Here is a 12,984-nt window from a genome sequence, read left to right on the forward strand (position 1 = left end):
TACTCTAAGAGAACATTTTTCCTCCTCTATTTTATTATTTATAGTTATGTGATATTTCTATTCAGTAAATAACTATTACAAGTAAAATATAATAAGCATGTAATTACCTCGTGCTTTACTAAACAAACCATAGAATATAATTCAAAAGGCAAGTTTGTTTCAATGAGCACTGGAGGAGTACAGCTCAAGCATTGTGTTGAATGATAATTTGCCTTGCATTTATTTTTAATTCTTTTGCCATGTTCCTGTGTTTCAAACCAGCAAAACCACTTCTACATCAGAGTCCAATTTCCAATCATCAAATTGAGAATGATGGAATGACAGGAGGAGTAAGAGCACCATGGAGGACGGCAGGCCTGCTTACCGTAACTTCTTTGTCCTACAGTTTGACACACATTTAACTTCTTTATGTTTAGCAACTTCTACAGTGTATTAAAGACATATCTGCAGAAACTAATAGAGATGTGAGCACACACACACATGCACATTATACCCTGACATTACTTTTCCATTTCTCTTTCCAGATTCAAGTCTTTTGGAGAAAAATACAGATAAAGGAAATCATAAAATCATATATTCCAGGGTTTAATCACACTTCCCATGAACTTCATCTCTTCTTCAATGTTTACTACTGATGAGATACATATTATTGAAAGCTAAATTCCCCATGGAGTACGTACAATGGTAACAAAGTCCTCATCTTCTGTCACCCCTAGGCTTAGGCCTTCATAGTAATCTTCAAATTCACTGTAGGACACTTCATCAGACTTTCTGCAGACTGTTATCATTGTTTCCAGAAAAGCTGATTTGATTTCTTCCTCTGTGGACTGGCCTGTAAAAAATAAAATAGTTCTGCCTATGAGCTAGCTCTATAAAAGCTCAGAGAATGACTGATAATAATAATCGGATCCTTATTCATCTTATAAAATCCTTTCAACCATTTATACTATTATGTCAAAGTACCTGCTAATGTATTTAAACAGGAGCTAGAATTCCATCTAATAATTTGCTATCCCCTCCTCCCTGTTGTCCTCTTATATTGATCTATTCCCAAATATAGGGTATAGAACAAAAGAATTTCAAAGAAAAGAAGCCATAGAATGTAGCCAGATGACATTAAAAAGAGAATGAACAAAAGTACATGTAAAACTTGAAGAAGAGGTTGAAAAATCCACATGACCCTCTAAAACATTTTGTGATACAGCTGCATGTTAAGTAGCAGACTTACATGGAGATATCAGCTTCATCCCTTGCCTAACAAGGTGGACAAAGTTAGAGTAACATCCAGAGCTTCCTTCCATACCAAGTGTTTTCCGGTTGGCTTAGAACATCACAAAGTGCCTCTCTGACTACAGGCAGAACTGTACTTTGAATATCAAGAAGGTTGCTGCCTTTTAAAACATCACACAGGAGAAATAGAGAACAGAGTGACTGCTTTATCAAAAATGGGTTGAATGAAAAATGACTGGATATTATGCTACATAAAGATGGTGATATAAAACAATATTGCAAACCAAGATTGAAACCTAATGCAAAAACTCAAAACTAACTAAAAAGAATTAATTTTGACAAGAGAAATGTTTCTCTGTTTGTCATCTACAGTCTTAAACAGGTAAGTTTTGTTCCTTTGCTTGCTTCTGTTTTGTTTTATTTTTGTTACCACAGTGACTAAAACTCAGGGCCTCAGGCTGATGTTCTACCAGAAGAGCCACATCTTCAACCCAAGCTTTTGCTGGTTAAATGACATGGAGTCTATGGACTTTTCTGCCTGGATTGGCTTCAATTTTTTTCAGGAAACATTTTTGAGTTAAATTTCTATTTCAAATAGCCAATAGTTGTCTACCTCCTTAAAATCTCCCATCTAGGACTGTGTGTGGTAGCACATTACTGTAATTGCAGCTACAACCACAGCTATCTGGGAGGCGCAGATGGAAGATCATGGTTCAAAGTCAGTAAAAGAAGAAAAAAGTTATTGAAGTGTTAGCTCCAAACAATAGCAGAGCAGGGTGGAATGCACTAGGTTGAAGTGGAAGGATTTTCCAAGCACAGCCCTAGCAAACAATAAAAGATCCGATTTGAAAAACAAACTAAAGGCAAAGGGCTAGGAGTATGACATGAGTGGTAAAACTAAGTTTAAAGAATATCTTCCAACTAATAAATACTTCTCCTCATCACTTGTGATTGAGGTTTCTTTCTCTTCTTTTAGAGTCAATAAAAATATTAAAATATTAGCTTTCTAATACCATTATGCAGAAATATATTTAACATATCCCATTTTTATTAAACTTCAAACTACATTTTTCTATTAAGCTATCTAAAGTAAACAAAATTATTTTCTACCGTTAAAATTACATTGCATACTGTACAAGAGTCGTCTTTTGAAATTAATGATAATTTCTAAAGAACTTTTATCCAAGAAATGGCCATACAAATAATGACAGATAATAACAGAGGGTTTCTTCTTCTGTTTAGTTTGGCTGGGTGTAGTGACACCTGCCTGTAATCCTAGCAAGTCTAGAGGCAGAGATAAAGGGGATTATAAGGCTAGTCTGGGGTAAAAGTCATTGATGGGTCTCAACCAAAAAAACCTCTTCAAGGTAAAGAAATTGAACAAACCAATCTCTTACAATGAAATTGAGGAGGCAATCAAGGAAATGCCAACCAAAAAGAGCCCAGGTCCAGATGGTTTTACTGCACAATTCTACAAGACATTTAAAGATGAAGCAACACCTATACTCTTGAAACTCTTCTGAGAAATAGAAGCAAGAAGGAGCAATACCAAACTCATTTTATGAAGCTAATATTACTCTCATCCCCAAACAAGGGAAAGATCCAACAAAAAAAGAAAACTACAGACCTATCCCTCTAATGAACATAGACGCAAAACTCCTCAATAAAATACTAGCCAACAGAATCCAGAAACAAATTTAAAAAATCATACACTACCATCAAGTAGGCTTCATTCCACAGATGCAAGCCTGGTTTAACATTAGCAAATCAATTAATGTAATATATCATATCAATAGAGCTAAGGATAAGAATCATATGATAATTTCTCTGGACGCAGAGAAGGCATTTGACAAAATACAACGTCCATTCATGTTGAAAGCACTAGAAAAAATAGGAATAAGAGGTACATTCCTTAAAATAATTAAAGCCATATATGAAAAACCTACAGCCAGTATTATACTAAATGGTGAAAGACTGGAACCATTCACCTTAAAATCAGGAACTAGACAGGGATGCCCACTCTCTCCACTTCTCTTCAGTATACTGCTGGAACCCTTAGCCAGAGCAATAAGGCAAGAAAAGGACATCAAAGGGATCCACATAGGAAAAGAAGAAATTAAACTATCCTTACTAGCAGATGACATGATCCTCTACTTGAGTGACCCAAACTCCTAGAATTAATAAACTACTTTAGCAGTGGCAGGATACAAAATTAACCTTCAGAAGTCAGTAGCCATCTTGTACACCATCAATACACAAACAGAAGGCCAAATCAAGAAAATGATCCCATTTGCAATAGCCCCCAAGAGAATAAAATACTTAGGAATTAACTTAACCAAAGATGTAAAGGAATTATTTAATGAAAACTATAAAAACCTAATGAAAGAAATTAAAGAGGGCACTAGGAAATGGAAAGACATCCCATGCTCATGGTTAGGGAGAACCAACATCGTGAAAATGGCTATACTGCCAAAATTGATATACAAATTCAATGCAATTCCCATCAAAATCCCAAAGACATTCTTTACTGAAATAGAAGATACAAGCCAAAGGTTCATATGGAAGAAGAAAAGACCTAGAATAGCCAAAACAATTCTAGGCAAAAAGAGCAATGCTGATGGTATTACAATACCAAACTTCAAACTATACTATAGAGCCATAATAACAAAAACTGCATGGTATTGGCACAAAAATAGACCAGAAGTTCAATGGAACAGATTAGAAGATGCAGAAATAGAACCACATACCTATAGTCAACCTGTATTTGACAAAGGAGCCAAAGATATACAATGGAACGAACACAGTCTATTCAATTATTGGTGTTGGAAAAACTGGGCAGCCACATGCAGAAAACTAAAAATTGACCCTAGTCTTTTGCCATGCACAAGCATTAACTCAAAGTGGATCAAAGACTTCAATGTCAGACCAGAAACCATGAATCTGCTACATGATAGAGTAGGAGAGACACTGGAACTCATAGGCACAGGCAAAAAATTCCTGAACAGAATCCCAGGGTCACAACAGATTGGAGCGAGACTCGATAAATGGGACTACCTAAAAATAAAAAGTTTCTGCACAGATAAAAGCATAGTCGCAAAAGCAGAGAGACAGCCAACCAACTGGGAAAAGATATTTACCAATAATACATCTGACAAATGCTTAATATCCAATATCTACAGGAAACTCAAGAAACTAATCCCCCCTAAACCCAACAAACCATTCACTAAATGGGCAAGGGAACTAAAGAGAGACTTATCAAAAGAAGAGATTAAAATGGCAGAAAAGCATATGAGAAAATGTTTATTATCCATGGTCATAAAGGAAATGCAAATAAAAATAACCCTAAGATACCACCTTACCCCAATAAAAATGGCCAAGATTTTGAACTCAGACAATGACAGATGCTGGCAGGGTTGTGGAGTAAAAGGAACCCTACTGCACTGCTGGTGGGATTGCAAACTAGTTCAGCCACTCTGGAAAATAGTGTGGAGGTTTCTTAAAGAACTGAAAATTGACCTTCCCTACGATCCCACCATACCACTTGTGGGCATCTACCCTGAACATCATAACCCAAGATATGATAAGGACACCTGCTCAGCTATGTTTATCTCTGCACTATTCACAATAGCCAGGCGATGGAAACAATCCAGATGCCCTAGTGCAGATGAATGGATACTGAAAATATGATGTATATATATATATATGTAGGTATATATACATATCTATATAATGGAATTCTACATAGCCAACAGAAAAGATAAAATAATGGCATTTGCAGGGAAGTGGATGAATCTAGAGTGAATCATGTTGAGTGAGACAAGTCTAAACCAAAGGAACAAAAGGCACATGGTATCCTTAATATGTGGCTATTAGATCCAAACACTACAAGAGCGAGGACTCAATATTTGCATACCCAATGCTATGGACATGGTACAGGAAATACAAACACAATTACATAGCCATAAAAACCTATGACTCTATAGACATAATGTTTAATTACATAGATTAATATGTATCTATGATATATAAACCCTTAGCCTAATTGTGATTATGTTCTAAAAACTAAGTGCCAGTGATTGTATATAGAGATTCCCTTCTTGAATACTTGTTTGCTAAACATGTTCTTTAGTGAAAAAAAACCTCTTCACTATGGTACAGTTATACTCCCAACTACCCAGCAAGTTTAGGTAAGAGGATCAAGGTTAGAGGCCAGCCTTGAGCAAGTGAGCTTAAGACAAAAATAATGAACAAATAATTAAATGCAGCAAAAGAAGGAATCCAGGGCATGGCTCAAGTGGTACAATGCACATAAGAAAAGTGACTACATTTTTTTCTCATTTTAGTTACCTGAAATTACTTGAGGATGCTTCTTTGCACAGTAACACTTCCTCATGTCCACCACAGGCACAGCGCCAGTTTTGTTAAAATCCAGTTTCATAAAGGCCTTAATAAAGAGAAAATAATGTTATGTTTTCCTGTGTCTTCATTGGATATGAAATTCTAGTTCTCTACTTTATAGTAGGTTATTTCTTATGCAAAACTATCATAAGCATCATAAAGAGATGAAAGAAGCATCATAAGTACAGAGAAAAGAATACTAAACATGAGACTAGACAACATACACTCAGGTATTTAGCTCTTACACTTTCTGGTATTCTCACCTTGAGAAAGTAACCTAACCTCTGACACCTTTCCTATGCTGTGGACTGAAGAGTTGTGTGTAAGAACTCTCAAGTAAATAACAAGCACCGGGCCCCTTCAACCCCCAGAACTATGATAAATAAATAATAGATAGATAGGAATCACAGATAACTTACAGCTCTAGATTCATATGAAAATGATAAAAGATCAAAACAAAGTGCCAGGAAGATGACAATGCAAAACAGGAGTCTCTAACTATGCCATCATTAAAACCAGTGAAGAAGATGCTACTTGCTGTTTGAAGCTTCAAACCTTTAGAAATGCTAGTTGTTTTTACTGCTCTTCTAATTCAGTACCAAAAGTATAGCATAAAAGTTCTTGGGGAAGAGTATGGGGTGCATAATAACTCACAAGCAATCCAAAGTAACACCTCACACTTGCAAGAGAGGAAAACCCAGAATCAAATTTCTTTATTCACCATAGTGAATCCACCTCAATCTGACATCTTTCATAGGCTGACATCCTCCCTACCCCATATGTCAAACCCTAATACTTGGTACTGCAGACAGTGACTGTGTTTGAAGATAGGTTTAAAGCAGCATCAGCTTCAGCAGCAGGGTGGAGCCTAGTTTGATGTGATTAGCATTCTCACAGAAAAGGATCAAGACAATCAACCAGACAAGGGACAATACAGTGAGGACACAGTGACAAAAGTCATGTACAGGACAAGGATACAGAGACAGAGGGCCTTAGGAAAAACCAAATTACTGTTCCCTTCTTGAACATCATGATATTGAAAAATGATAAAATGCCTTTTTGTTGTTATTTAAGTAGGCACACTGATATGAGAGCCTGTAGCAGAGTATTTGGTAGAATATTTTACAACTTTTTGTTAGTCCTCATACTAAGAAACTTAACCAAGACAATTGTCTAATTTCTACTCCTGAAATTCAAACCTATCACCATGACATCTAAAGCACAAATAAGTGTCCATTTTATTTGAGGTGTTTATTATTTCTTCTATTCAGGAAGGTAGTGGTTTTAATTTTTCAATTTAACATTTATACCTGATATATTTATGCCTCTGTACACAATAGCTGTGTTGGGACCAGGAGTTTGGCCTAGTGGTAGAGTGCTTGCCTAGCATGCACGAGGACTCAGGTTCAATTCCTCGGTACCACATACATAGAAAAAATCTGGAAATGACGCTGAGGCTCAAGTGGTAGAGTTCTAGACAATGCTTAGGCCCTGAGCTCAAGCCCCAGGACTGGCAAAAAAAAAAAAGAATAGTTGTGTTTTAATATTATATGTATATATGTGTGCACACATGTGTATTATATCAAATGCATATAATGCATATACAAAAATAAAAATACTGCATTGCACAAAATTATTCTCTAAAAATGGCCAGTAGAAATGAATATGTAGTTTCCTACAAAATTCAAGACTGCTGTTTTAATTTCCATTTAGCCTGATCTTTGTAATATTCATTTGACCAATTGGCATGTATAGTATAAAAAAGAGATATATTTTAAATCAGCACTTTAAGATACTATATACTAAGCAAGGACACTGAGGCAGACACTACTCTAGAACCGCATGCACGTTATCTCATTCAATTTTTTATGTTAATGTCATGGAATAAGAAACTGCGGTTCAAGATATCCATAACACGTGCAGTCATACAGCTAGTGCCTTACAGAAGTAGCAATTTATAGAGCTTAGGAATTCACAAACTTGATTTCCACTGTATTTTCCTCTTATATTTTTCCTAAAATTTATACCTGCTCTCTTGCTTTGTTCTGAGTAGATTTGTGTGCATTCATGGTATTTGTGTTTTACCAAACCTAACATGGAGGCCAGCATGCACAAAGACCCTGGTTCGATTCCTTGGTACCACATATAGAGAAAAAGCTGGAAGTGGTGCTTTGACTTAAGTGGTAGAGCTCTCACCTTGAGAGAGTCCAAGGACAGTGCTCAGGCTCTGAGTTCAAGCCCTAAGACTGGCAAAAAAATAAAAATAAAACCTAACATGGATTACAGATACATTATTATGGGACATTTTCAATACTAATTCATTAAAGATTTAAGTAAAGAATCTAATGATCTATGAGCAAGAATAATTTAAATAGTTTAGCAGTTACCTTTCGAACAAATGATTTCCTATATTCACTCATTTCACCAAAAATGGCACGTTTGAAGTCTCTATACTCCACCATGCCCTGGCCATTGTCACTCAGAATTAACCATAAAGATTCAAAATCCTGGAAATGATCACAGAGTCCATTATTACATCTCTATGTTATTGGCAGTCCCAACATCACCCTCATCATCTTTTGTTATATCTTCTGTAAGCCCAGACACAGCAGCTCACTTAATAAAAGTCTCAAACCAGATCAAACCATTGTGAAAACTACTTACAAGGGACTCTGAATCTGGGGAGGGAGGATGGATGGGATGAAGGAGGGTGACAAAGTGCGATTCTGCTCCAAAAGCACTGGACACATGAACACGTTCCACCATCACCCCCGTCCATAACTGTCTGAAGTTCAGAAAATAAACACTTTGAAAGTGACTCTGACATGAACACTTCCGTAGAATTAAGAATCATTTAGAAGTGTCGGCAACTTACAAAGTTGGCTTTCCTCAAATGAAATCATGTTACTGGCAATTACTACGTGTATATATTTTCATGGAGTGCAATATGATGTCTTGGTGCATGTATACATGATCAAATGAGTTATATATCTATCACCTCAAATAACTATCGTTTCCTCATGGTTAGAGTGTGTAAACCCCTTTGTTTTAGCTATTATCAAATATATAACACCTTGCTGACTATGTTCCCCATATTGTGAAGCAGACCACTAGAATTCATCCTCCAGCCCCATTGAAACTTTGACTAACATTTCCCTGACTCTCTCTCTCCATACTGCCCTACTGTGGTTATTAATGAATCTTCTAAGTTTACATCCATTTTGTGCAAAATAATACGGTTATCACATGCTTGTTTTTTAGCATTTCATTGTGTGTGTGTGTGTGTGTGTGTGTGTGTGTGTGTGTGTGTGTGTGTGTGCATATTTGTAGCTTTGAACTCAAAACCTTGATCTTAGAAGACAGGCACTCAACAGCTGAGCCATGTCTCTAGCTATGGTTTGTTTTTTTTGTTGTTGTTTTGTTTTGTTTTGGGTTTTTTGGTTTTTTTTTTTTGCTAGTCCTGGGCTTGGGCTCAGGACCTGAGCACTGTCCCTGGATTTTTCTCAAGGCTCTACCACTTGAGCCACAGCACCACTTCTGGCTTTTTGCTATGTATGTGGTACCGAGGAATCATACCTGGGTCTTCATGCATGCTAGGCAAGCACTCTACCACTAGGCCAAACTCCCAGCCCTCTAGCTATGTTTTTTGCTGGTAATTTTTGAGGTAGGGTCTCACTTCTGCCCAGGCGTACGCTTGTATCCTCTATTTTTCAATTCCCCATCCTTGTTTAAGTGACAAGTGTTCACCACTATATCCGGCTTCTCTCTATTGAGAGAGAGTCTCATAGACTTTTCTGTCCAGGTTGACATAGAACCTTGATCCTTCCATTCTGAGGATCTACACAAAGTCTGGGGTCACAGGCATGAGCCTCTAGTGCCAGGCTTCATTATTTCAAATGCATTATACCTGTTAAAATTCAAAGTTCAGTTTAGGTTCTGAAATGCCTATACTGGCATTACAGAGAAAATTGTATTTCCACTAGTCTTTTGCTGAGAAGAATACACAATTTGAATGACTCTAATAGTATTCCATAATTTACATGGAAGGGTATAATTTTGGGTAAAATACCTCCTCAGTTTTTTCACTCTGTCATTACCATGTATTTCATTGGCAAATGTGCTATTTAACAGAAAGTTCTATTCACAGTGTTCTTGACAAAAACACGAATTATATCATGTACTTTCTCTTTTTTTTATTATCTATAAGTAGTTGTTCAAAGGAGTAACCACTCAACAAACCAGTTTATAAGTACAATGCAACATACTGAATGACACCTACTAGATAAATCATTCTATCCCCATCCTTCCCATTCCTCCCCTCCCTTCAACTTTCTTAGTTTCATAGGATAAGCATTGCATGGTTTTTCTTTAACTCAAATAACTATGTTTTCAATATTTCAGTTAAGTTCTGAGCATGGAATGAGAATGCAGATAAAGCATCCAGTAGGTGCTTGACAAATAAGACCCCCAAAATAGTCTCCTTCTTATTCTCTAAACTTTTAGAAGAAAAACTAAATCTCAGGCTGTCCTGTCATCCCTTAATTCTCAACCATTTTTCTTATCATGGGTCCTGTAGTACATTACAGAGATTTAAGCATCTGTGGAGTTGAATGGAAAATGAGTTTGGGCCAGGTCCTGGTGGCTCACAATTGTAATCCTAGCTACTCAGGAAGCTGAGAGAAAGGATAGGGTTTTAATATAGTCCAGGCAGAAAAGTCAGTAAGACTATATCTCCAACATAACCAGTAAAACCCTACACTAGAGGAAAATGGAAGAGAGCTGGACACACAAGTCTAATGAATGCAAGCAGTAATAATAACAACAACAATAATAAAATGGGTTTGATCTTTAAAATCATGAGTAATGTGGATAGAAAGTAGAATTGCTTACCAACTCAAGGAAAGCAATAATTAAAAAATGGTTTATGAATTTTTAGGGATGTTGTTTTAAGACTAAGACAAGTTAATTAGCATATCTGTATAACTTTCTAGATAAGGTATAGAAAGACAGATATGGCCATTTTTAATAGTAAAAAGAACTTTATAGACAGAGCCCAGGCCTTGATTTTAGGACCCAAGTTTAGCATACACACCAAACACACACACACACACACACACACACACACACACACACACACACACGAAGTCTTCATAACTTCCTAAGGCTGGTTTCTCTGTGAAAGAGAATGATCCAGTATGTGCAACACTAAGTAGGCTACAAGCTTAAATATCATTAAAAAAATCTAAAAGGCAGGTATGTCACAACAATGGTAAACACAGAATTTTACAATCGACAAGGCATACTCCCTTCTAATTTTCTCATTTGAGCTTCCAGGCAACTGTGACTACAGTAATTAGCTTAGAAATGTTCAAACAGAATCTGTCAATCAGAAAAGTTAAGACCAGTTAAAGAATCTAAATCTTTCAAACACAAGTTCCAGTATTTCTTCCACAAAAGGAACTATATTTTGTAAGAAAGAAAAAAGTTTGAGGAGCCCAGAGCATGGCCTAGTAAGTGCTTGCCTAGCATGCACAAAGCCCTGGGTTTGATTCCTCAGTACCACATACACAGAAAAAGCCGAAAGTGGTGCTGTGACTAGCCATGAGAAAGCCCGTATCCCAGAGCCTGAGTTAAAGCCCCAGAATTGGCCAAAAAATAATTTTTTTAGTAAAAGAGGATCAGGTAAAAGAATCAGTTAGCTAATTCTTTTTTTTTTTTTTTGTCCATTGTGGGGCTTGAACTCTGGGCCTAGGGCACTGTCCCTGGAGCTCTTTGGCTAAAGACTATACCACTCTACCCCTTGAGCCACAGGGCCACTTCAAGAATCAAGTAAGTCAAATCCTTTGTATTACTCAGATTTATGTACTCTGAGGATACAATGCAAATGTTGGGTACTCGTGGCTTACTTCTGTAATCCTAGCTGTGCAGAAGGTTGAGCTCCAAATGCTAGAGTTTCAGAACCAACCAGCCTGGTAGAAAAGTCACCTTCAATTAAGCACACACAAAAAAAAATCTTGGCATGAGGAAGAATGAAGAGCAACCCTGAATCCAGGTTCCTTACAGAAAACGCAACCTAGAGTGAGCCTCATCAAAAATTTCCCCATAATTCTCCTACTCCTCCATAACTTGGTTTGGAATTACATACCATCTTAAGTGTTCCAAAACTACTCTACTTGACACATACATTACTTTACAATCATTTTCTCCAGTAATAAAAATCACAGGACTAGAAAGTCCATCTTGTCAGAGCTTGGTATGGTGCCTAGCTATGAAGCCAAAACCTGCCAAAGGAATAAATCTTTCTGTTAAAAGAAAATCAACAGGACTTTGTTGCCTGCTCATTAAAAGCAGATAGAATGGCGTGGAGAAGACAGATGGGTTCTGCAGAAACCCAAATACTATCAAAGAATAAAAGGGTTTGTGGTTCCTACTTTTTCAGATACTTCTAAGTGAAATACTTTCAGGGCTTGTTTAACATTTGTTTTATCTAAAAGTCCATTTCCTTCATTTTCCAATTGCTGAAAGTATTTTCCTAATCCAGTCAAAATAGAAACACCTCTTTTCTGTAGTTTTCCTTTTACCACATCTGTTTAACAAGAAGAGAGATTGAATCTGATTGTGACTGTGAAAAAAGGTATCAGACTGTTATTTCTCCTGTAAGAAAACAAAGGCTGACATCATAAAAACAGGGGATGTGACTGTTTACCTAGATCATGTGTACAACACAAACGACTAAAAAGTAGATTTTCAACCAGGTTTTAGATGTTAACAGGCCAAAGTAGACACATCGGAGCCACAGCGCCACTCTGTGGTGAAAGTAGTACATTTTCTCTGTATCAGAAAGTAACCTAAATGTTACAAAAATAAAATCTTAAATTTCTATTGTGTCAGTTTCCTTAGCTAGCATTAGCTTTTTAATATCTTCCCTCTTTCTTTGTTTGTTACTGAGTTACAAAATTGGTACCAGGTAAACCACTCCAAAATGTCAGTTTAGAAAGTTGTGTATGTATGTATGTGGGTATTAGAGCCTGGGTGATATCCTTTGCAGTTTTTTGCTTTGTTTTGTTTTGTTTGTATCTTTTTTTTCCCAAGGTGGAACTCTACCATTTGAGCTATGATCCCATTCTAGTTTGTTGGTGGTTAACTAGAGATAAGAGTTTCATGAACTTTTCTGTCCCCGATAGTTTTGAACCACAACCCTCAGATCTCACCCTCTGGAGTAGCTATAATTATAGGCCAGACCCAACTGGCACCCAGCACCAGTTCAGAAATTTTATTTAATAGTTTGGTGTCCTTCAATTGCATTGTGGTTTCAGAATGCTATCCTATATTTTCTTATTTAAAGTAACCTTTTTC

At 36.7% G+C, this 12,984-nt stretch overlaps 1 protein-coding gene across 1 annotated transcript in view; it reads right to left on the reverse strand.

Moving 5' to 3' along the window:
• Positions 1-477: 477 nt before the first annotated feature.
• The window catches only part of Caps2 (calcyphosine 2), a 54,044-nt gene continuing 41,537 nt past the window's right edge, over positions 478-12,984 (reverse strand). The window contains exons 15-18 of the mRNA XM_090328269.1: positions 12,060-12,214; positions 8,016-8,135; positions 5,578-5,674; positions 478-832 (exon numbers count right to left, since the gene is read on the reverse strand). Of these exons, the coding sequence (XP_090184395.1) occupies positions 657-832; positions 5,578-5,674; positions 8,016-8,135; positions 12,060-12,214 (548 nt within the window). The 3' untranslated portion in view covers positions 478-656. The remainder of the gene's footprint in view (positions 833-5,577; positions 5,675-8,015; positions 8,136-12,059; positions 12,215-12,984) is intronic.

The sequence above is a fragment of the Megascapheus bottae genome, chromosome 2 (genome assembly GCF_031878675.1).
Source record: "Megascapheus bottae isolate mThoBot1 chromosome 2, mThoBot2.hap1, whole genome shotgun sequence".
NCBI classification, from domain to species: domain Eukaryota; kingdom Metazoa; phylum Chordata; class Mammalia; order Rodentia; family Geomyidae; genus Megascapheus; species Megascapheus bottae.